The sequence below is a fragment of the Hirundo rustica genome, chromosome 3 (genome assembly GCF_015227805.2).
Source record: "Hirundo rustica isolate bHirRus1 chromosome 3, bHirRus1.pri.v3, whole genome shotgun sequence".
Lineage (NCBI taxonomy): Eukaryota > Metazoa > Chordata > Aves > Passeriformes > Hirundinidae > Hirundo > Hirundo rustica.
In genome coordinates this window covers 53,293,048-53,319,262 of record NC_053452.1, presented here as the reverse complement: position 1 = coordinate 53,319,262, position 26,215 = coordinate 53,293,048, and the positions used below count along the sequence as shown (strand labels likewise).

The 26,215-nt window shown below is 37.3% G+C and overlaps 1 protein-coding gene across 6 annotated transcripts in view; it reads right to left on the bottom strand.

The window, feature by feature from the left end:
* The window catches only part of ADGRG6 (adhesion G protein-coupled receptor G6), a 109,959-nt gene that overhangs the window by 15,939 nt on the left and 67,805 nt on the right, over positions 1-26,215 (bottom strand). For all 6 annotated transcript variants that reach the window (XM_040059748.2, XM_040059750.2, XM_040059751.2 and 3 more), the window contains 11 exons: positions 19,476-19,618; positions 18,678-18,792; positions 15,510-15,571; positions 14,537-14,744; positions 13,925-14,090; positions 10,695-10,835; positions 7,560-7,676; positions 6,386-6,431; positions 4,579-4,685; positions 1,727-1,854; positions 142-410 (listed from right to left, as the gene is read on the bottom strand). In XM_040059748.2, coding sequence (XP_039915682.1) covers positions 142-410; positions 1,727-1,854; positions 4,579-4,685; positions 6,386-6,431; positions 7,560-7,676; positions 10,695-10,835; positions 13,925-14,090; positions 14,537-14,744; positions 15,510-15,571; positions 18,678-18,792; positions 19,476-19,618 — 1,502 coding nt within the window. The remainder of the gene's footprint in view (positions 1-141; positions 411-1,726; positions 1,855-4,578; positions 4,686-6,385; positions 6,432-7,559; positions 7,677-10,694; positions 10,836-13,924; positions 14,091-14,536; positions 14,745-15,509; positions 15,572-18,677; positions 18,793-19,475; positions 19,619-26,215) is intronic.

The following is a 26,215-nucleotide window of genomic DNA, read 5'->3' as shown; positions in this document are numbered from 1 at the left end:
CAGGCCAGGGGAAGGAAACGACACACTGATATTAATTCTGCTCTGATTTTCTGATAGAGAGTTTCTATATAGCAGCATTTATAGAGAGCATTTTAGACAGCAGCATAGATGCTAAGTAAATGTCTTGTCCAATGAACTCACCCCAGCCAATGATGCAAAACTTCAGTATGTATCGGCGTATATACGTGTTGAACACCTTCACTAGAGCAATGTACATGTGAACAGCTTCCAGTCCCATCCATGTAAAGGTGGCCAGAAGAAAAAAGTGCAAAAGTGCAGCTACAGCTATGCAGAGGCCATCAATATCAAAGGATGCAATCCAGCCATCAAGCAAAAAAATCAGGTTAAGAAAGAGCAGGGCAGTGCTTAGATTCATCAGGATTTTGGATGGATAATCTCTTCGTAATTTCCTAACAAAAGAAACACAGGTGTACATCATCAACTTGCTGCAATCACACAAACCACCTATTGCAGCTGGGTTTATCCCTTCACAAAGTCAATAAAAGCACAAGGAACTCCTTCCAGCTGGGTTTGTGCAGTATGACATAGTGATGTGTATTTCTGTATGGGATTGGTCAAAGCTTCAGCTGTGTGTGGTGGGGATAAGCTACCAGTTCTTTGGGTCCATAATGAGCTAATTAACTGCTGCAATATTTTAGCAATCAATTTTTTTTACTGAAAAAAAAAAAAAACCAAAAAAACCCTGAACAACTTTTTCAAATTAAATATAAACCAGTACTTTTTATTTTAAATGAAAACAAAAAGGTATATCTGACCAGAAGGTCATCTGTGACCATTTTATATGTGGCCTTTTATGTTAGCTTAATTTTTGGAATATATTGTCCATTGGATGTGGTTTTCTTTTTGTTTTTAAATAAGACCTTAGGAAGACTGAAGAACAAATAATTTTTTTAACTAATGCCCATTGAAATGTGGATAATGAGGAGCAGCAAACAATTTCTACCAACTTGAACCAGAACATGATACTGTAGGTAATATAATAAGAATGCAATCATTGAAGATATTTAAAACTTGAAAACCCCCTTCTCCAGCCCCCCTTCCCCCTCCTGTCCCCAGAAAATTATCCTTCTTTAGCAGCTATGTCCTGTCCTGTAATGGCAGAATGCTTTGTTTCGACACGACTTCATGTTCTCTCTTCACTGTTCACAGAACCGTACCACTTCAAAATTTCTTCTTTCTCTTGAGTTACTTTCACGTTTCAGCAGGACTTCTCTTGAAATTGTTGTAACATTTCACCATTTATTTTCATTTTATCCCTCTTCCCACTTCTTTCTGAAGGGCTATAGAATATAATTGCTCTAGTTGGAAATTTCTCATTTTAAATTTGGAACCTGTTATGCTCATATAGGCAAGTTTTTGTTTTGTTTTTATAAAAATCCTGTTTGACAATTTTAAAATAATATCTATCTGTTCAAAATCTAGAAGATTCTGTCTTGCCTAAAGGAAAATTTTGATACACATTCACCTTGTTCCCTGGTCTGAGCAGCACAACACATTAGAACCTGGAAGAAAGACTCTGAACTTATGCCCCCTTGAAAAAGTTTCCACTTCACAACACTGTGACCCTGATTTTTCAGGTTTGACTTTTTTTAAACATGCACTTCACCTCCTAGGTAAATAAACCACACTAACCAGGCAGCTAATTTATTTTATGCTGCACATACAGGTACTCCTTTGTGATGTTCTTCACAGAATCAGTACTTACTCAAATGCAATGTATGTCAGAAGAGTTGCAGCTGAAAATATAGCAGATATTCCGCAGCCTATGTAGGTGATGAAGGTCAGGACCTTGTTGTTCTCTTGGTCGACTTGTGTCACGGTTCTCTGAAGGTCCTGTGAGAGAGAAGGAGACATTGGTTGTAGGCAGCACCTTTGCTATGAGCACAGCACTCTTTCTGGTCATTAGTCAAGCAACACTGTAAAGCATTTTGGCAATACCACTGTAACCTTGACACTGGGGTGCATTTTTACTGCGTGAACTCGGTCTAGTTACACCTCTCACTTCCTTCCCACAGCTCTTCAAAACATTGTGCCTTAAGTATTATAACTGCTGGGAACAGCAGACAGAGCCTGATTCTGATCCTTGTAATTCAGTACTAGGAATTCAAATGTCCTTCTCTGGAAAAGTCTCCAGTGTCCAAACTTTTTCATTCTGTTGTGTGTATACAACTCTTTTTCAGAAGATGTACGATTTAGAAAAATGTAACTTTAATGTATTCATACTGAAATGTGCAACATTATATGGAATTTCTGGCCTTTAATTTTTAAAAATCCATAGGAGTCAATGTAGCTAATCATCTACAGGTGAAACTAAGGGCAAGATACTGCTTTTTGGATTTAGGGTCTGTTTTGACATAAGAACTACACTTTTAAATAGTATTGGTCAGAAAAGTAGTGACAAGGACAACAGAAAAACATTGGAAGTGAAGCAGGAACATTCTAAGGATTTTTTTTCCTAACTGTAACTGCCACATGGTACCATCTGAGAATAAATGCCAGTGTTACTTCCTTTTTTTAAGGACAAGAAAATATGAGAATGTTCAGATTTATATCACTGTGGAGAAAATGTGAGCAAACACTAAGAGATAATGATGTCAGCTCTACAGTCATTGTCACCGTTTTCCCTAGCAAAACTAGCTAGCAAAAAGGAATATTAAATGCTAAAAAACTTCATATGCTTTGTAGGAAAAGGCAGGAGCAGGTTTTTTGTTTACTCTCCATTCCAGCCTTATATGACAGTTCATTCATACATAAGGAGAGTGCTCTTTGGAAATAATTTAGTATATAAATTAAAGTCAGAAGAAATTATTAAAAGGGAAAAACAACTAGAATGGCCACAGCTGTGTAAAAATCTATTGGAATGCAGCCCAAATTCAAAGACCTTCTGCCTTATTTCCTATTGTCACTAAAGCATTCAGGGAAGAGAAGGTGCTCATTGAATATATCCTAAAGAAAGCCTTTTCTTAATCCCTTTGGGGATGAAAAGTGGAACAAGACCATAATTTAGCTTGCAAGAAGACATAAAATTTGTGTCTTTTCCATCTTTACATCTCAGCATGATGCGAAGAGAGCAGTTTTGTTAAGAATGGTCTGGAAGGCCAAAGCTGAAAAAGTCAGCGTATGTAGCCTTGTGTGGTTTAAATCCTATCTGACATTGCCACAAGTTACTTCAAACCCCAAATACTTCCACCTAGGAGTTATTCCTGCTGTGACCAGGAGCCAACATCTTTTCCGCAGCTGTGTTTTACAGGCCAAAGAATCTTAATTTCAGCTGGAAAAAAAAGGTATCAGCCCATTATTGAGCATAAACAACCACCAAAAATTAAGAAAAGATAGCACTATGCCATTTTTTCATGTTGGGATCTTTTTTTCTCTGAAAAACACTTCACAAGGGCAAATTGCTGGAGGCAGCTGAAGGCTGAAGGCTATGCTGCTGAGGCTGAAGTGCCCCATATGGTTTCCTCTTTCATCTCCTGGATAGACATTGCTCTGCCAGCCACCCTGTCTGGAGACTTTGCTTAAGGCTCTGACAGAGTATGGGCTACGTGTCTTGTACCAGTGCTCCGTGAGCAGCCTTCTTCTGAGAGAAGGCACGTAATATAAGGCAACCCCAAAACTAATTGAAGCAATGTAAAAAATCCAGCCAATATGGGTTTACACACTGTGCAAAAGGTGCCACTTCATAGTTTATGACATTAGATGAATCTTGTTAAATTTGCAAATTATATTTGCAAGAGACAAGTCAGCCTTTTGACCTAAGAATGAAAGAGAATTATTATGCTCCCTTGACTTTTCATCCTCATTACTATTTCTACTGTCTGGAGGATGTTTTTCTTTCCCTGCTTTTCCCTACAATGAGTCTCTCTCTCTCTGTCTTGTTTTGTTTTGTTCTGAAACCAGCATTTCTAACTATTCTTCATGCCTTTTCCCCCCCACCACCCTGCAAGCAACTTCTCACTTTCTCAATATTGAAATTTCAGTTTATACTTAGATGTCTTTCTTATTAACTTCCCTCTTGTTACACACCTCCTGTCTCAGGTGCAGGACACTTTTGTCAGATTATACTGTTAAGGGATGTGCCAGAGATCCCCTGCAACTTAGGGCTCATTAAAATCTCTGTTTTTTCCTGTCTCTCTAGTGAAAAAGTTAATACTGGGCCTTGGTTGTATTAAGTTGCATGTTATAATATCCTATTTGTATTTTGGTATCACTCAGAAGTCTCAATCTCAGGTCTTTTGTGGCACAGTATTTTCAAAACATAGAAAAATCTCATGGGTACATTTTAAGTATTTAACAAAACAAGATTTAGCCACTTGTAATCATATTCCATTGCTAACTTTATGCATTATCTCCTTCCTGAGTCCTTATAACTAGCTACTTTGTTATGAAAAGATAACTTTATGATAACAAGGGGGAAAATCATATACTATTATTATTAAAAATTATATGCAAAAGAAAGAATCCAAGTAACAAAAATGAAAGTTGTCTTGATACCACACAAAAGCTATGTTGCTGTTTCCAGGAAAGGTAACTTGGGTGAGAAGTGAGTTTTCCTACCATTAGGACCCCAAAATGTGTGAGGTGGTTGCATAAGCACACAGTTTCATTTTCATTGGACTCTGCATCCACCTGGCAGCCTGCAGGGTTCCAGCCACCGTTGCCACCTGTGGAAATGAAACACGAGAAACTGCTGTCCGACAAACACGTCAACCACTTTTTTAGCAGATTTCTCACTTCATCTTGTGCAAAAGCAGAAGTGCTTTCTCAAATTGAATGAGCCAGAATTAAAAAAAAAATGGGGAGAGAAGTAAGTGTCAGATTTCCTAGTTTCTGCAAAGAATCACCCCAGATGAGTGTCCCAGAAATGGACTACTGAGCAGAAGCAATAGATGGAGATGTATAATAAAGGTAGGGAGCTTTCTGGTTGGTGAGTAAGACCTACCATGTGGATCACGCATTAAGACACGCCTTAGTTTCACCCAATAATAAGATGGTTTTGGAACTCCTTTTTCCCCCACTGATGTGATGTCTACACCTGCCTGCCTCCCACTCACATATCCTCAGGCACATGAAAGCTTTTACAGCCCAGGAGCAGAGGGTCCCGCCCTTCCTCTCTGCAGCATGTAATGCAGAAATTCAGTGTGTGTAATCCCAACGAACTCCGGTGGCCTTACGAAAAAACATGAAGTGAACTATTCTCAACCCACCCCACTTGAAAAGGCCACTCTGAAAAACAAGTAGAAGGATTTTAGTTTTAAAAATTAAATGCTAAAAAGTAAAACTTGTTTCTTTGTTTTATTTTTCCCTGCCAAAACATGAGCTAGTTTTGTGAAATCATTCATATTCTCTGACTCTTAAAGACATTTTTCTCACAGCTCTTGACAAAACCCAGCATAATTTGCCCTGTAACTTCAAGACAATCAAACACTCAAATTCAAGACATTCTCTCAAAATGTGTGAATGTCTCATCTGTGAAGAGGTTCCAAAACCACTTAAAACTCTTTTCCACTCAAGCAGCCATTGGGAATAGTTTCCTCCCTGTGTTTCTCCTTTAATGTGATTCTGAAGTTCAGCTTCCTACTGAGTTTCTATGATTTTTGGCTCATTTTTATCCTCCTGCATCCTCCTCAGTTGCTCTGTATGTATTTCCTGCTTTGAAATACAAATTTGGATGGTAAATTTTATTTCTTGCAAGACTCTGTGTATTGAACCTCTCCGTCCAAAATCCTACAGCTCTATGTTTCATTGTAAAGAAAAGAAACATCCCAGCAGTGATCTCTAAAACAGAGAGATCTGGAAAGTCATCCCAGAGAACAACTTTGTGCAAAGGATTAAGAGCCTCAGTAAAACATCATACATATGTTTGGCAGTAGTGATCATTCTTTGATGAAGAATGGTCTCAAATGTTGCCTTATTAATGTGTGTCTCTGCATGTGACCAAAAAAAAGCTTAGGATCTGTAACAGTCACAATCTTACACTTATATGATGCAGTTTTAAAAAATATTAACAGTTAAAAGTATAGCTAAGAACTATTCATGTGTCTGAGTAGCATTATATTTAATTTGTTCACGCAGACAAATCAGTGAAAAACTGCAGATACAGCAAAAAAGTGGGAAAACTTAATTGGAAAATTTAAAATGTTTAAAACATTTACATTACAAACAAACTTTAAAAAGGAGGATTTAGCATTTGCTGTTACAACTAACTATACTAACCCGAAGAAATTATACACTTCATTGAGTGGACTTTATTGAATCCTGTAAGGATTGATTTGGAAGCAAAATATCCAACACTGTGACCAATTTTAAAACTCAGACACATTTTTTCTCCACATGAAAGAAATGACAGTATTTTTAAACTTACCATTTTTGTTCATATCCCAGAAGACACAGGTAGGTTTAGGATCTTCCTAAGAACAGATGTTAAAGTAGACTTTGTATATCTCTTCAAGACATAAATCTCATCAACATTTACAACAGACGTTGCCATGCATATATTTTCATTTAGTGAGCAGAAGAATACATATCATTAGGTTGTTGAAAACTTGCCTAGCGTTAAATTAGAGGGTTTTTTTCTGCTAGAAAGATGGATTTGTCCAAATTGCAAGATCTAGAGCACTGTTTCTATGTACTGTTTGACGGTTCTTTTTGGACACCCTCAGAATAATTTGAAGTTTTCTTGTACTACTCAAGTTATCCATGAATATGATACCTTTATAGAATCTACATACTTTTTACTGTTTACTTCCTTAGAGCTTCCCTGTGAATCCTCTACATACAGCTTGAAAATGTGCAAATGCTTGCTGGTCTCAAGTGTAGGTTGTTTTGCCTCACCTTAAAACATTCATCGTAATGCAATGTAAGAGAAAGTTAATCGAGCTGTGAAAATTGCAAACCAGGTTCTCATTACATAAACAATTTACTTAGGTATTACAATTTAACATTTTCTTTAATATTTCTAGCGCTATTGCCTCTTTTGGATTAGATACTGAGAATGGAGTCAAGCTCAAACATTTTCTAACTGGAATAGTATGCGCCAAAAGGTTGCATTTGGTCTGTATTTCCCTAAATTTACTGTAGTCATCTTTTAATAATATGCTTCTGTCCATTCCTTTGATGAAAAACACATAACAACAAAACAATGCCAGGAACTATTAATAAAGTGAATAATGTTTGGTCAAAGAATTGAAGTAATTATGAAGTTCCAGTGTAATAAATCATATCCCAGGCCACGAATAGGGCCATTAACAAAGGTTTCACCGACAGTTATTGGCACAGAAATTAGTTTTGAGGGGCAGAATCAATGGTAATCAATGGTCTTGCAGAAAATGTTAGGCCATGAATGGAGTACGAATGCACAAGGATGGGAGAGATTATTTGTCTCTACTTTTTGCTTGCTTGCTTTTGTTCTAGACTTCTTAATTTCAAATTGAGTTTGATCATAGCCAAAATCTATCCATATAAATCAGGCTATAATGTCAGCCTTTACCATCTACAATCTGCACTCCTGTTCCCCTGAATAATAAGTCTTGTTTTACCTGTATTTTGGTATGCTTGATTGTAACCTTCACATAATCCTGAAGATCCTGAATGGTTAAGTTTCCAATACTGCACGCCACCACAAAACTGGTCAGATTGGCAGGATTTTCTGCATCCTTCAAAAGATTGAGAAAAATATAGTAAGTGCTTACATGGCACATAACACGAAAGCCAGAGTACACAGTTTCATTTTTGCAGAGTGCCAAAATAAGTAAGTTGTCAGCATTTCTGTACTTTTGATCACACAATATAAGAACATTATAAAATCAAATTATGGGTTAGTCTCTTGGAAGCTTCCCTATTTTCCTTGTAGCCATAAACATGCATAGGCACAATTATAGAGAGAGGTTAGAAGGCAAACAAAATTATAACTCAAACAATGTGGCAGATAACAACCCATGATACGATAAGCTCACTTCCCTAAACAAGCACGACTGATCTCACTTATCTAATTGTTGACACTGTCCTTTAGTAAATGCAGTTTTTAGAGAAAAAAACATTTTCTGCATATAGTTGTTAAATCAACCTCCATCTTAAAATGAATGACTCTGAAATAGTAAACAAATTCAAAGCAATGTTATATGCTGAAGGAGATAGCATTTTCTTGTGAGGTCGTATTTGATAGGAATTTAAATAGAATTCTGACATTATCACTGACCAGTAGGATTTTAAGCTGCAGCTCACAATTTTCCAGAAGAGGTTTCCTTGGAAACTAATAATTTATTGAAATGGAAGTGCATTGGCAATGCTATTTTCTTTTGATAGACTTCTATTGAAACCTGCATATTTAGATGCTTGGTTGGGAAGCTTGGTCACTGCCTCTGGCAGATCTTAGATCAAATGAAGTGTTCTATTGACACTCACTTTCCCTCCCAAAATCTCGTCTGCCAAACTCCTGAACCCTTGATTCCTTCCGTTTAGGAGTTTTGTTAACATAAGATGTCAGGTTTCAGCTCAGCACTGGGCTTGTGAGATCCCACCACTCATGAAGGACACAATAGTTTCAGTTATTAAGTGCATATTATCCTGATAAGAATATTTTATTTCTTAAGAACCATATCCAAGAATTTTGAGATACAGTATTTCAGATTATACTGGAGCTTTGTGGCAAAATTTCCTAAAACCTTAAAAACTGAAGAGGAAAGAAAATGTAAATTTCTAGGCAGTTCTTGATTATTCAGACAAGAGGTCTCTTGGCTGCCACCTAAATTTAAACACCTGACAAAGTCTGTGAAAGTCCTCGGATGTATTTCCACAGGTTTCAGTGGATTCTGTCTGTAGCAGATAAGAAAAATGAGACACAGCTGGTCTCTTTAGGGAAGACAATTTAATATATTATGTTAGCCATAAGGCTCTGTTCAGCTGAAGTTCAACAGTTCAGGCATAAATGTTTACACTGAACACACCTGCCTTTGGTGAAGTGGATCCCACCCTGAACAGCATTTATATAGTTCTCCAAGTAATGGGAACATCTTTAAAGAATTACAAGTCAAAACTTACCAGAATTCCCCAGTTGCAATAAAAAAAGCCACCACCTCCAGTGCTGCAAAGTACCTTCCACTGTTATGTTGAGTACTTTTAAGGAATACAGCTAATAGCATTCAGATATTTGTGATTGCATGCGGAAGAAATACGGAATGCAATAAAAATGAAATACTCTTATATTAATAGATAACGTTATTTGGTTTGAGATGGCATGTGGATCAGTTTATTTGTAGGCCTTATTTTAATCCTGTTTTTCTTTAACTTCCTTTATTTTTAGACTTCCTAAAAATGTGAGGATTGCACATTTTTAATTCATCGTGTTAAACACATCACCCAAGAAGTGTTTGAAAAACACACGAAAAATGAAAGGCATTTTAGTTGCAAATTAAGGTGCAATTTTTATGGGTTTTGTTTTTCAACGGCTTATTAAGAACCACTTAGAAACGCATTCTAGCACCATTAAGGGACACATTCTGACTTCATACGATTTTATGCCATTATGGCCAGACTCCATTTGTATTCTTCTGGGGTTTTTTTTTTTTTTTAAATTAACGATATCCATCCTGTTTTTCTCAAAAGTAGGTTTAAAACTAATACAATTTAAAATAAAAATACTTCGGGGTGTATTTCAGAAGGCAACTGTGGGTCATGGGTATTTTTTTGCCTAGATTATCTGAAGAATCTGGATACACTGCCAATAAAAATGATAATATAGGGACAATACAATACTACGGAGTTCTGCGGATGCACAAGAGACAAAGGTCACTTGAAATACTGATGGGAAAACAAACTCAAGTCTTCTGAGACACATTCTACAGTTCAACATGAAACAATGTTTCCTTCTTAATTAACTGTGGGGTTTTTTTTGGTTTTTTTTTTTTTTTTTTTCTCTCTCCCCAAGTAAGTGTGGTTTTGGTTTTCTTTTTCCAAGCTGCAAACTCTTCCTAATATTTTTGGCACCTACCATGCAGGCACTATTTACAATTACCATTTGATAAGACCCAAAAAACAAAACATCAAATCTACCTCAGCATGTTTAGGTCTCAGGTAAAAGTATGGTTATCCTTATTCATATTAAAATATGGTATGCTTATGAGAACACAGGTATGAAAAGAATGGGGTATCTATATGAGCAAAAGCTCTCTAGCTGCTAACTATCAGCCCAGGGTTTCCAACTGAATATAATGCAGTCAGCTGGTTATGACTGCTAGCCAGCTACTAAAAGGAAAGGAGAGTACTTGGCAGTGTTATGTGCCAAATTCCCTCCTGATAGAAAATAAACTGGCTCCACTGAACATCAAAGATGTATATGAATGCATTTTAACAGAAGTTAAAGACTTTTTAAAAGTCTTTTCCCACCTTCCTCTGATTTTAAGCAGTTGGGCTACAGTTTTCCATAGATTACCCTGAGGAAAGGTTTCTTTCACATGTGAAAAGAATCTGCAGTTAAACCATTGACTTCAACTCAACTTGAACACTTTAACTATTTTGCTGCTCTGAACATGAGACTGTCTTTAGTGCCTACGTTTGCTGTTGTCCTTTAATTCCTATAACTCATGAAATACTGTGTAATAATTACACTACAGGAAACTTAGCAGCTGGCTTTGAGTCACCCTATCTGAAATTACTTCATGCACATTAATGCTTACCTGAAAAAGACCATTTTTATTGAAGAAAGTGAACTGAGCCCTGGATATAACTTCAAACTCATCTTGACTTAAATTCTTCAGTAAACTTGGTGGCAGAACAACAGAAGCGATGGAACTTGTCTGATCCTTGTCAAAATCTATCTGTTAAATAAAAATAGGAGAACACATTCAAACAATAAAGAAACCATCTGTTGTCCACAACTGGGTTCACACTCTTACACAGAAATACCTGGATATGGGATTAGAACCGCTAAAATTACTTTTGTCCATGTAAGAGTTGATGCAATAAATAATTTTTTTAAAGCCTGGGGAGGTGTCCCACTTTTCCAACATGAAAGCATGCTACAATAAGATATTAGATAAAACCAGCAAAGAAACAAACTTCTCCACTGCTAAAATAATGATTTAGAAATAATGAGATGGTAATTATGACAGTCATAACCATTTTCAGTAACATTCAAGATACTTTTCTTCATAGCAGACAATGTTGAGAACTAAAAAATATGCTCAGAATCTTTCTTTTTACATTTATATTAGTTGGCTTGATCTGCACATCTGAAATAATTCTCTTATGAGCTTTTATAGTTTCCCTGTTACGGAAAGGAGATTTAAAAATTATTAGTGTCACTTCTCCATATTTATTGTGCTACGTAGCACAAAAAGGCGCTTTCTGACATCATATAAATGTAATCGCTACTGGCAATGTATCAGAAATCTAAAATACCTCTGTGGCCCAGGAACGTAACAAATGAGTAGGAAGTAAGAGAGAGTGCAACCCTGCATTTTATTAGCAATTCTATGACCGATCAGTTCCCCACCATGGCCTGCTCAAGGTGTGCCACCATATGCATCGAAGGAAGGGGAGCAAGACAGCTCACAGTGGCTCTACAGTAAAAGCACTTTAGAATTTTACTGTGAGATATGGGAGCTCCCACTACTGTCTTCCCCAGAGGCATCCTGGTCATGTATTTATGTCTCTCGTGGATAACTGTGTAATTCTAAAAGCACCATTAGCTAATAGAAAAGTTAAAACTCAGGCTATTGACAGATTATTCACCCTTGGAAATCAGAAGCAGCTCATGGATATATCCTGACAGGGATAAATGTAGTTCAAAACCAGGTTTTCAAAGGTTGATTCTGCCACAGTAAACAGAAAGTGTGTATGAGATAAAGATGTCCCATCAGGCATTGTCTGCAAATAGAGTAGAAGAGGCTTCTCTGAAGAAGCATGGATATATTACAGGAACAATTTAATAATATGAATCACCAAAACCTAACTTAGTCAAAGGTTTGGCAAGAAACATAAAGACACAGGGAACTGAAATAGAATCTTTCCAAATTGCCATGGATAAATTTACTCGGTATCTACTTTAAGAAAAAAATACAAAAAAAAATTTAAAAAAATCTGGAAACATTCTGACATACAGATTGAAGAGTTTAATGTTCCCTGATGAGCCTAGGATAGATCATCACATCACTGGTGAAAAACCTGGGCTTTCACAAGGGAATCTCCCTTTGGCTGGGATAGCACATATCTTCCTGACAGGCATGGAAAATATAAACAGTGACCACAGCTGCTGAAACTTTTCTGTTAGGAAGGACACTAAATATTCTCAATCAGCTGTTGGAAATGTGAAAGTCTGAGAAGAAGCTCGTGTTCCAATAGGAACATTATAAATAATTTGACGGAGTTTGGACTTTATGATTATTTAGACAGTGCTGTAATAAATGATTCCAGGACGAGAAAATTCCTGGATGTCCTCAAGCCACAGATGGTAATTCCTGTTATATGTGCGATCGTCCAAAACCTGGCTTTAGAATTTTCCTTTCCTCTTTCCATAAATAAAAGATGAAATTTGCAGGAGAAACATTCCTTTGATAACAAAGAACTCTTCAGCTTCACAAACAGCTATTGAGCTTCATTAATATGAGAGCTAAACTAAAGTAGATTTACAATCACCAAAAATTTCTGATAAAATTGATTCAAAGAAATTTTAGCTAAAATATCTAGGAATATAAATATGTGAAAACCAAAGTACATTAAATCTATTTTTATCTGTTTAAACAAGAATTTGAGTTTTGATCCAAAGTTTATATACATGCATAAATCCTAAAGCCTACTATATTATTACTGCTTTTTCTAGAAAGTACTTTTTTCTGTCTTCATTCTTGTTTTGATTTTTACAGTATATAGTATTTTATAAGATGATCAGACATTTCTTAGGATTGTTGTATTGCCAGTTTGCAGCAGGATTTAGTTTTCATACTAATACTATAGTGATTAGTCTTAAACTGTTTTTATATTTCAACAAATATATTTTGTTGAATTCAGTTAAAAAAAAAAAAAAAAAAAAAAAAAAAAGCACTGCATTTTTAAAAGCATTTAGGTGCCCTAAGATGCAGACAGGCATGTACTGAAATTTATACATTTTTGGCACCTCATGACTACTGGCTTAAAAAGAACCCTTGGAAAATCTTATGGGTGCTCATGTGCATCTCAAACAGTATTTCAAACTTATAGATGTCTGGGTTTTTTTCTATTTGTGGGAAAAAGGCAAAGAAAAAATATTTTTGGGGTGATGAAAACTACAGTATCCTGTCTAGATACTGTAGCACTGGAGACCTTCCTAAATTTTGTGTGATCTCTGTTTATTTTTAATGTTTAGGCTGGTGATGCTCCACATGAATGACTTGATCTGCTTCAGATATCTCTTATGGTACAAGCCAATCAACCTATGTTTTAACAGCTCGATTAGACTCAGGTTACTTTTAGCACTTAATGCTTAAGCTGTACTGGAAGATTGAAGAACTATTGTATCTGCAGAAATTTATATGTAGAAACCTACATCTAGGAATCTTATTTTAAAACTAAAAGACATCAGAAGAGTTGTTAGATATTGTACAATGGTCAGTACTGCAGATTGTTAAGGGTTAATTTCCTTTTTTCACTAGTAAAAAAAAACCCCACAAAACTAAAAAAGGGTCAAGTGTGTTCTGGATTTATAAGCCAAATTACTTTTTATCTGCATGGAATGTGAGTTTATCTGTGTTTCCTGTCACTCAAGGAAATACTACATTAATCTGTTATCTGTTTGGATGATTTTAGGAAAAAGGAAATAGAAAGTAGGGGGAGAACTGGGAGTTGTGAGTGGATTTATAGGAACCACAATAAACACACTTGGAACAACAGGCACTTTTCATTTGTTCAAGTACAACTGCTTGTTCTGTACCTGGAAATCTGATGCATTATTCTGTGGACTGACGCTGAAAGAGCCACCTTTGAAAGAAGTTGAATTTATAGAAGACACTCCAAGTGCGAGATTTCGTGTTGAAATACTCATGGATGGTCCAGAAAAATGGATCTTTAAAGCCAAGGCATCAATAGTTTTTAGAGCTCTAGCAACAGAAATAAAAATTACTTCAAAAAATGAATACAGAAAACCCCCCCACTTATGCTCTGCATGCTCCTCACATCACAAGATGATCCTCTTGTTACTGTGTTCCTATCACCCATCTGTGTATTCACAAGGAGACTATTAGACTGTAAATTTATGTATCTCTCTTGAAAACAAAAACTTTTGACTGACAGAAACTGTGTGACTACATATCACTGGTCCTGAAATAATTTTCCAACAGTATTTATATCTATGCTGTATCATGTATCAGAAGACTCCCATACAAATACTTTGTCATGCATGCTAAAAGAAGGAATATTTGTGCATCTATTTTGGAAAATTCTTTTTGATGGAAATCACAAAACTTTGATTTTCTGGTTTATCTATACATGGAAGAAGCCCTGCAGGTTGCTCTCAGAAGCTTTACTCAAATGCAGAAAAACTTACTCTGAAGATGAGGCTGCCAATACACTGTCTGAACTGGTCAGAATATTGGAAAAAATTGTCACCACAGTAGAACCCAGAGATTCATCAATTTCTTCATCGTTCACAATTTTTTTGAGCTTTTGCACAACGTCATTTACTTTGTCTGAGGTCAGCTGCTGCCCCTCACCAGTGAGATTCAGAAGCTGATTGGCAATATCTGCTGCATTTTCTGTGAGCATACAGAAAGAGAAAATAATGCATTACAGTCCTGAAGCAATTCAGAAATACAAATTTTTATCAGCACTGTTGGAAGCTAGACTACGGTACTTGTAGCGAACATAGGATCTCATAATTTTGTCAAATTTATAATTTTTTTAAAAAGTATATAGGACCTGCTGATTATATATTGTCCCCATTCGCTGTGTCTTTCTTTTTCTTTTGTTTTATTTTATTTTATTTTATTTGAGTTTGTAAATCAGAACTATTACAGAAAGGCGTGATTGAATGAAAAACAGAGGAATAAAATGCATATTATCTCTCTTTTTTCCTCCTTATGCTATTCTTTCTTTTTCACTGGGGGGAAAAAAGGGACCATAACATTGTTGTCTTGTTATTTTATTACTCTTTCACAGCCAGAATGACATCAGAGGTTATTTCAGAAACAGAGAATAAACTCGAAAATGTCTGATTTAAGTCCAGTGAAGAGAGCAGGTATCTTTCCCCTGGCAGGCATTTGGAATATTTAAAAATTTGTCCTAACTTGAATATCAAATAGAGGGAGAGATACCACCTTCCCATAGTCTTGATTACATTGCCTGAAGAGTTTGATTTAATTTAGTAATTTTAATTTAAATCCAGAGTTTTTAATGGGTGAGCTGAATTGAACTGGGGTGCACTTTCCCAGAGTTCATGTACTTTGCACTGAATGATTTTTAAACAACTTAGCATAAAGAGGAAAATATATCCTTTCAAAGACCAACAGTAATATACGCACCTGTGCAATTTCTAAGATCAGGCTGACCCCAGTATGATGTATAATTCTGCAGACCCAAATAGCTAAAGAGGAAAAATGACAAAATTCACATCAAATATAGTAACAAAATTATATAAATGTTTCATAGTTCTTATTCAGGTGTCACAGTGGTCCACTTTTCTCAATTCCCAATATTCCTAGCAAGCAACATGGCCCCTGTGAAACACAATTATGTATATTTGACAGTGAAAGTATATGCTTGATTAACTGATAGTGCTGAGAGGAACCCCAGTTCTTCAATGGAAATTCTGGCCTTGTATTTCAGGAAAGACCCAAATAGTGACACAAACTACTATGCCCCTATTATGGCCTAGTCAGATGCTGTTTCTATAATTTCTCCTCGATATAAATGGCTTTGATCTAGTCAATAGCAAGTCATAATACCTCTCATAAGAACATGCACAGGAGCCATGTGAAGGTATAAATTTATTCCACCAGTGAAAACTAGGGTAGGTCACCACTGGATCCAGGTCCAAAGTGAGCAGCAGATATGAAGATTCCTTTTTTTAAAAAGCCTTACCATAGCAAAATACAGAATCACAGAATGGGTCAGACTGGAAGGGACCACAGAGGGTCATCTGGTCCAACCTCCCAACTCAAACAGAGTAATCCTAGAGCACATGGCACAGGATTGAGTCCAGATGGTTCCCCAATAACTCCAGTGAGGGAGACTCCACAGCCTCTCTGGGCAATCTATTCTAGTGCTTGGTAACCCACACAGTAAATAAGACGTTCCTCACATTCAGGTGGAACTTCCTGTGCATCAGCTTCTGCTCACTGCCCCTTATTGCTTGGCACTTCTTAGAGGACCCTGGCTCCATCCTCTTGCTACCCTCCCTTCAGATACTCACAGACATTGATGAGGTCCCCTCAGTCGTCTCTTCTCAAGGCTGAACAGGCCCAGCTCCCTCAGCTTTTCCTCGTAAAAGAGATGCTCCTGTCCCTTAACCATATTTGTCACTCCGTAAAAATGGCTCCAAAATTAAACACACTTTTCCCCTCAGTTTTTCTTTAAAGACAATCATGCTGTCACAGCATGAAAAAAGGCAGGATGGTAAATGGGAAAAAATTATCCCTTTACTCAGCACATGATAAAATAACATTATACCTCAGCTGATCACTTTTATTATAACATCACAGGTGATCACCTACTGTGGAATGAAGATGACTAGAAGAGACTGTAAGAAGAGCTTATTGTTCTCTCCAAATAAATCCCACCACTGCCCCACATTGGCAAAAGCTAGTGGAGGTAGAGGCAAGGAAGGCACAGCACAGGGAGGAACACAGAAGTGGGATTTTTTTAATGTGCTGTACACAATCAATGGTATAGTATAGACCACAAATGGATAATAAAGATAAGCAATACTAGGACAGCAAAGGCCAGAAACCTTAATTTTTAATGATTCTGAGGCTGGCGTAAAAACAATTTGATTTCTGTACTCTTGTACAAGATTAGGAGGCTGAGGAAGTGAGTTATTTAAATATAATGCGGGTTGCTTTCCTGTTTGGCACTGAACCTCAAAGCTGATTCATATCCATGTTGCCATACTGTTTGGAAAAAGTAAAAGATCTGGTCTTTTCAGAACATGTTCCAGATGCAATGTGGGTGGATAAGACCAATGTATTGCATTTAATAGTAATCATCCTAAATAATAAAGGAATTAATTAATATTGCGTCATCATAACCATGTTTAAGGCACTCAAAGGAGATCAAACCCAAAATGTTTTGGTAAAATATAAATGGAAGTAATCATATCCCAATTTTACAAATGGGAAATGGACATACAGAGTCAAAGTCTTTTGTAGATGTTTGCAAAAAAACCCCTGCATTAGGGAAGATCTCTTAAACCTTAAAAACTCAAGTTCAAATCTTTGAGCATAAATATTTGGTAAAATATTTGTTTCACATTTTCTTTTACTTTTCCCCTAGTAAGTTGAGGTGCTCTGGACTAAACTAAATATACATCTCATCTGCGTAGAATTTTATTCTAATTCTTACACAATTCAGATAGTAGTGGTGGATTGGTAGCAAATGTGAGGCTTTGTGTACAGTAACATAAAGGTCGTGGCCAAGTGCAAGGTCCTGAGTGTGGGTCAGGGCAATCTCAAGCACAAATAGAGGCTTGGGGGGAGAATGGATTGAAAGCAGCCCTGAAGAGAAGGACTCGAGGATATTGGCTGAAGAGAAGCTTAATAAGACTGGGCAATATGTGCTTGCAGCCCAGAAAGCCAACCATATCCTGGGCTGCATGAAAAGCAGCACGGCAGCCAGTCTGAGGGAAGTGATTCTGCCCCTCTGCTCTGCTTTCATGGGACCCCAGCTGGAGAACTGCATCCAGCTCTGGGGCCCCCAAGGTAAGAAAAACGTGGACTTGTTGGAGCAAGTCCAAAGGAGGGCCATGAAGCTGGAGCACCTCTCCTATAAAGAAGGTGAGAGAGTCGGTGTTGTTCATCCTGGAGAAGAGAAGGCTCTGGGGAGTTTCCAGCACCTAAAAGGGGGTTACAAGAGATCTGGACAGGGACTTTTTACAAGGGCAAGTAGTGACAGGACAATGACAAATGGTTTTAAACTGAAAGAGATTAGGTTTCTAACTTTAAACTGAAAGAGTTAGATATTAGGAAGAAATTTTTTTACTTTGAGGGTAGCGAGGCACTGGCACAAGTTGTCCAGAGAGATTGTGGATGCCCCATCCTTGGAAGTGTTCCAGGCCTGGACAGATGGGGCTCTTACCAGCTGGGGTCCAGTTGGAAGTGTCCCTGCCCATCGCAGGGGGTTTGGAACTAGATGATCTTCAGGGTCCCTTCCAACCCAAACCATCCTATGATTCCATGACTTGAATAAAACAATTTCACTCTGTAAGAAGGTGTTATTTTTATTGTCATGTTGAACATGTATTAATTGTGGGCCCCAATATGCCTTATAGAAGTGGCAGATAAGTCTTTTTTTCTTTACAATGAATACTAATACATACTAATATTGCACCCACCTAATCTCTCACAGCATAAAAAAATCTTCCTGAAATACAATACCGGCCAATGGCAACCATTATATATAACTAAATAATAATAATATATAACCAGAAAGTTCCATTTGTAATAACTCAGCTTCTCAGATATTTGAACACCTACCAGGTTCTTGATGCAGTCTGAACTGAGCTCCCATGGCAAAATGTGATGTTGGTCACAGTAGGTCTGGTATCTGGCCAAAAATAATTTGGAGGGTTTTCTTCAGCTAAACATTTTTCTGTAAAAATGAGTATATTGGTGTTACTAGTAAATTTTTTCACCTAATAATCTTCCACTTCTTGTCTTCATCTCATCAACCAGTCTCCAGTACAAAATTGTCTTCAAACTAAATGCTTGGTTGTTTGCAATAGAGTAGTGATAAAGGGTCGCACAATGGGGGATCACACATGTTGCTGCTGCTCAAAGGAAAAGACTTGAACATGCATGCTGCATCCATCTGCACTCCAGCAGCCTCCACCTCCTCCCTCCCAAATGAATGGGAAGAGATGAGAGCTAAAAGAAGATTGATTAAGGGCAACAGCTGTCAGGAACACAAACAACATTGAGAAGTGGGGATGAGGGGCCTTGGAGGTCCAAAATGACTAATTTTTAGCTCTGGCTGTAAAGCATATTTTGTTCTCCTCAAACCACGAGAGGAACTGTCAGGATCTGTCCCAGCCTCTTTTAACCAGACAGCAAGACATTGACTAAAACAATCTGGACAATTTTGTTTCTGTTAAAAGCAGTATTTTGATCATGGCTCTCTGAGATTAGTGGAACAACGAGGCATATAGGGACAATCTAAAATCTGAACCAGTCATATTGTTTGGAAATGTGTGATTATTTTAACACAGAAGATGCTTATTTATGAACAAACAAAGAAAAAAAAATTGCTGTGTAACAAAGATGAACACTACTTACCCACTGGATCAACATCCACAGTTTGAAGTTGATATCCTTCTTCCATGGTTCTATTATTACTTATGAGCTTCTGTCGAATGTCCTCCTCTTCTAAATTGATGTTGTTCGTAGAATTATAAACCAGAAGAGCCAAAGCACTAAAGCTGCAAAGGACATGATCCAAATGTTTCAGTCAGAACATCAGAGGCCAAATGTGTGGAAATAAAAATATCTGAAAAACTCTGGTTTTCTGAGTATGGAACAGTGTCACCAAAACAGTGTTGCTCATTAGCTGTAAATTAATATTTTTGTATATATAGGGCCATGAAAAGAAAAAATGGTTGGGAAATTTCATCTTCTAGCTACTTTTAATCATCTCATCAAAAGAATTAAGAAATGCTTTCACAAGAGTTCAGAAGATGAAACCATAGAGTTGTGAGTTCTAAATGGGCCCTAATTAATTTTAAAAATCTGGTTGCTGATGGCTTATGAAATTTAAGAGCTGATTCATCCCACCTCACAAAACTTGTCAGGGTGTGACAAGTCATCCTCCAGAGGATCCACCTCTACAAATGACTACAGAGAAAGACTAGGAGATTAACAAAGAACAAATGCCTAATATTTAAATCTCTTAAGTTTTTTATGGAGTGAAAAAAGCCCTGACATACTTCTGAAGCTTTTAGTCATAATTAGGAAAGGCGAGTTCCTCAGATGACTAATCAAAGTTTGATCACTAATAGCTGTTCTGTACTGTAGCCCACTGCTACTTTCTTGGTCATAAGAAGTAGTTCAAAGTGCCCAAACCTCTTTCCTGTGAACAAAATAAAACAGTCCCCACCCTTGTCCAAAAACATAGCTTTTCTGGAAGGGAAATCATGAACAGCAATCCAGTTCTAGCAGGACACAGGAAATAAGCCCAGAGTAGAAGGCACAGAAATTTCCTCCTGGGACAAAAGGAAATGTTGGAGATGAGAATATGTTGGGACCCAAGAGCACTGCTTGGCTCTGGCTAGTAGGAGGTATGCCACTAAAGCATGGAACATTGGATGTCCATGGGAGCCAAAATATGGAAAAAAAGGAAAAAGCAAACATGCTCTGGGCTGTCTTCATCTTAGCCTTGCCCTTGGATACCCATCAGCCTGAATAAAGACAGACTTTTGGAGTATGTGAGCTGTTCCTGGCAGCCTGGGGAGCAGTGGTACTGCCAGCACACATACAGTGAGCAGGGCACACACCCATCAGGGGTGGTTTCACTGTGGCCCCCTGTGCAAGGAAGCAACAGTGAGCTAAATGGGCTTGTGGTCTACAGGAAGAAGAGTAGGAGAAAAAAATCTGTAGGGCCAGTAGGGCTTTCAGGTACTCCTACCTAGACAGGCCAGGACTTCAATTAAAAAAGCCTTTCAGAAGACATCCCCATGATGACAGCTCAGAACTGCACTTTCCAGATGTGCCTAATTTTCTTGACATATTCACTGTTTTACCGGTAACATGTAGCCGGAGAAGAAATAAAAATGTGACTGACCACCTGCAGGCTTGGCTTTCTCTTTTCCCAGTGGATGTATTTTAGCAGAGAAATTCCAGCTATCTCTGGCCAGGTCGCTTCTTCCCTGCTCCCAGAGATACCGAGTTCCTCCTAACATGCCTTTGGTCTCTGTGGAGTGTTTAATATGTATATGGCAAATAGCCTCAGGAGGGTGGGTATGCATTAGCAGGCTTTTGCTGTATACCTCAGATATGTTACAAGCACAAATTCATTACAGCATTTATTTTTAGCAGAATTATGGAAATTGCCTACGGGATTGCCAATTCCTCCAGCCCTCCAGTACTTCAGCACTGGAGTCTCCTGGCACTTAACCATCTTTCCTAAAAGATTCTGGCTTCATTTGCCTATTCCCTTTAGTTCAGAAGAGGAAAGCTTAATATACTGATGCCACTCCCCACCTCAGCAGTCTGGCTGCAGAACAGACATTTCTGAACCGTCACCACTACTGCCTGTTTCAGAATTCCCAACTAACCAAAATGATATTTAGAATCCATACCTGTAAGGAAGGATAATGCCAACAAAATAGAAGGGATAATGATAGATTAGGTAGAACCTGTTGCAGTTATTTTGAAAAATTACAGAGAAAAGTATTGATTATGAAGTACAGATAAAAAATAATCCCTTAAACCAATCTGTTGTTTTCTGAGAAACTCTTAGAGCACAAGTCATTATACTGCATAACAAGAGCTTACTCCATAATATGATGAAAACAATTTCCACAAACTTTTCAGAATGACTCATGCTAGCTTCCCAGGGTAAATAAATACCTTTTAACTTGACAGCTGACGCAATAAGAAGTTGAATGCTTCCTTCCACTTTTGTCACACTCAGATCCCAGAAAGAAAACATTATAATGGTGAAGAGCAAAATCTCAATTTGGGAAACAGTAGACTTGCACTCAAACAAATGGCAATGCTGCCATGCTCTGCTGGTGTCACCAGATTTGCTACATCCAACTTTAAATCTTTTATTGTGTGACATAAAAAGGCAGATAGATTCTCACAGCAGTAATCAATCAATAATTGCAATCTACAGTAACCTGTACTGCCAACATTACTGCCATCAATACAGTTAAAAAAAAATGGACAGTGGTGTAGGTAAATACAACAGGGATTAGTTGTAATGTTTCTCTTTTCTTTGACTGAAATGGTGACAGCTGGAGCAAGCAGGAAAGCTTAGGAGGACCAGCGTCTATCCCACTTTGTCCTGGTTTGTTGGGCTAGGCTGGCTCAGAGAGAGGAATTTACGAAGCTGCGTCCTCATCAGAGGCACAGGAGGCGGTGGCGCAGCTTGTGCTGCCATGGCCCGGACCACAAAGCCAGCTTTCTTCCCCGGCAGCGTGACTCAGAGCTATTCCAGGACAGTGTGCCTACACACGGGCTGTGGTCTCGCTGCTGCGCCCTGCGAGCAGCCCGAAGGAAGGATTAACAAACCACCCGAACCCTGCAGCACAGACTGTCTTGCACCTGGAGAGAGGCAGTTGATAATTAGCAATGCACATTTCTCCTCTCTGTTGTACTAGACATGCTGAACTAATACTGAATTACTGTTGCTGTCAAACTTTCACAAATCCCTATTAATTTCTTTCAGAGTTAGTATAACTTGATTTAAAGAATATAAGGAACTATTTTTAAAGAACCTACATACTTAATGGAATCTAAATTTCCACTACAAGTCACTGGGAATTTCAGTGCTGACTACCCTGGCATACTTTAAATAGTTTTCAAATGTCAACATTAAATTCGTTACTAATCTCATGGTTATGTTATCTCTGAAGATACATGGTGATGGGCAGCCATAACTGAAGACTGGCAGCACAGGTAGGCCCACAGAATCACCTGTGAAGTTTTATCTACTTCACATTAACTGGACAGACAAAAAAGAGCTGACTGTTCCATAAGTGACTCAGTGAAGATGCAACCCAAAAAGCAGACAAAATGTTAGAAAACACACAGAATAAGACAGAAATAAGTATGAAAGCAGAGGGAAACTAAAAGCATTCCACAGAACCATCTGAGTTGTGAATAATCTTTTACTTGAGGTGATTTTGACTGCGATACATTAAAATGTTCAAAACAGAGCAAAAAATATGACTTGACATAAGAGACATATTCAAAGAAATGTCAAGGATGAAGAGTTCCCTTTCCCTGGAGTAGGCAATGTTATAGTTAGAATATAAAATCTGAGACTTCATAACACAAAACTAAAAATTGCAGCTACTTTTTGGACTGCTAAAAATAAAAGCATCCTAAGTATTCCTTTTAAGTTAATGACCATTGTAGCAGAACAATTTTGCAAGCACCGTGGTCATGCCTCGTGTCTTGGCTTGTGTCTCTGGGTCTTGCTCCTCCTTGCAGATCTGGTGTGGGAATACAATCAACTATGGCTTTTCAACAGAAAGCACTTATAATGTGTGCTTATTTAGTATGAAGGCTATTCATTACTAGAGAATGTTGCAGAGTCAAACCAGAAAGGACTGGAATCCCTCACATGGAGCAGCTGGTCTTTGCTGAAATGAGTTTTTAGTTACACTTGCACTATGTTCTGGAACAATGAAGAAAACCCCCATTTCGTATTCCCCGATACACTGCTTTTCTAAAACCAGCATCTTACAATGTCAGATCTACATTAAATCTAGTCAGAGTCAGTGGAAAGACAAAGTCATTGGAAGCTAGAAAAGGCTGGGGAGATTCAGCAGGAGAATAAGAGGGGATCGTCCTTCAGTCACTCAAAAGGAAATTCCAAATTCTTCCATCTGTGATGAAGGCTTTCTTCACAGGTCACAGACGCAAGATGCCAGGAGGACACTGTGGAGAAACCTGAGGATTTTCACCTCAGGTGCTTTTTTGGTTGGTTTTTCAAACAGAAATATTACATATAATGTACATGTTATGCGGTATTTTAAAATATTTCTCAGCCCTGGTAAAGGCTGCTCCTTACTACTTTTGGTAACACTGAACTTGAAGTTGTGGGGAGTAGAGGTGGGCCAAGTCCAAGTCCTTCCTAAAACCTCACCAGCAGAAATCCAGAAAACTTCCAAAATAGGAACAGACATCACAGGTATGGTCATTTATAACAAAGTTATAGCAAAGTTATTCCATTAAAAAAAAAATTAAAAACTGAAGTAATCTACAAAGAATGTAAAAAGTCTAATACTTAGACTAGAAAAGCAAACTTACACTGTCCTAGTGTTGCTAACTCTTGTCTAAAACTATTACACAATCTAATTAAAATTTTATCCAAGAGCATTAAACTTTCCACTAAGCAAAACAACACCCAAGAACACAGCATGCAGGAGCCTGAATATGCCTCACTGACATTGGTGGCAAAACTCCCACAGACTTCAAAGGAGTAGGACTAGGCATGGGTAGTTCTGATTTCCTGCTTTCCTCGCTATTTTCATTCCCAAAACAAGGGATTTCTGTTTAGATTTAGTAGTTTTTACGCAGATGGTTTTTAATTTGGATGAGATGTTTAACAGTACTAACGTTAATATTGTTTCCACAGAAGGAGCAACCTGACACTAGAAATAGGCCAAAATTATGACAATCAATCAGTGGAAGTTGGAACAAGCATAAACTTACTTTATGTTAAGTGCAAAAAAATTAATGTATTAATTGGGGCATGAATTCTCAAAATTGCTTGCAAAATAAGAGAAGAAAGGAGAAGCAAGGGAGCTGAACTCTTTACTAAAGACCAATTCCCTACTGTGAGGCAGCCCTATGTAGTCATCTGACAAAACCTAGGATCAGTAGGACTTGTCTGAAAAAAACAGAAGCATCAGTCACAGAAAGTTTTGACAAAGCTGCAGAGTCATAAAAGGCAAAGAATTAATGAAAGAAGCAAACACATTTATAGTTTATCCACAAAATTTGTTCACTTGTATAAAATCCACAAATTAGTTTCACTTTCAAAGGTTTGTGCAAAAATAGTGGGGACAAAGAAATAGCTATATCCATAGCCCATGCTGAACTCTTGTCTATTTTGAATAGCTGCCCTTTCATTAAGAGACGGAAACAATACAACCAGAGAAAAAAATTGAACAATGACATGAAGTCAAATATAGCTTTGATAAAATTTTGTCTATTAAAGTAGTTAATAATATACCAGAGTATTAGCTTGATTTATATTGCTACCATCCAGAGATGTCACAGTATTAAAGGTGCTGATAATAATATCCACTTTTGGACTTGGCAATCCTGTCTCTTATCACTGGTACATACAGCACGGTGTACTTTGGATTTCTGTAGCTCGTACAATGAAAGAGCAATGAAAGAGCAATGATCCACTTCAATAATTTTGTTTTGTTTTGCTTTTCTCCAGAATATAGTTGTTTAAAATATTTTTTTGGAAAACAGCTATTTTTGATGTGACAAAAAAAGCCAGCTTCCTACCTCCCACTTCCAGCTACTATTTTTTCTCTGAATCATTCTCTTTAACGATTCTTCCTCTTTCACATGCAAGAAGACTCGGTGGGGAAAGCGACAGCTGAAGTTCCTTGATGAGGAAGCAGTATGGTATAAAATGGTGGAGCAAAGCAAAATGTATAGAATGGGCTGGGGGATGTTGTTTTGTTGGTTTTTGGATTTTTTTTAAACTGCTGTATAAAATATTATTTCAAAAGGAATGCAAAAAATATGTGATCTAAATTACAAGAAAAAAATCATGTAAAGAGAGGAAAAACCTTCTCAAAGAACAATTTTAAGAATTATTGTACTACCTTGGAAATAAATCTTATTTCAAAGGTCTTGTAGAAATATCAAAGATGTTGTAGAAAATTCAGAGAAGAGAATTAAGGCTTAGTGAGTTAAGACTAATATGTTCACTTCTGTAAAGGATAAAGTTAAGGCCATGATACTTCTGTGTTAGCTCTTAAATTTTAACTGTAGATTTACTTGAATTTCTGTTTAGATGAACATGAAGGTAAAAACATGAAATAGAATAAGAAGTACTTAAAAACTAAGGGAAACAGTAGAATGTCTAAGTCTGCAACAGACCTATCCCTGACTATCCTAAATGACGAAATTAGAAAATATTTAGGCAACTTTTCACAGAAATAATTTATAGGAACATTAAATTAATAGTAACTGCATGAAATCACACTCTGAGCAACTTACATGGATTCAGCCATAAAATTTCAGTGAATCACCTAGGCAATCAGGAATTACTATTACTTCCATCAGGTTTTAGAATTTCTAATCTCTAAACTGTTAATTTT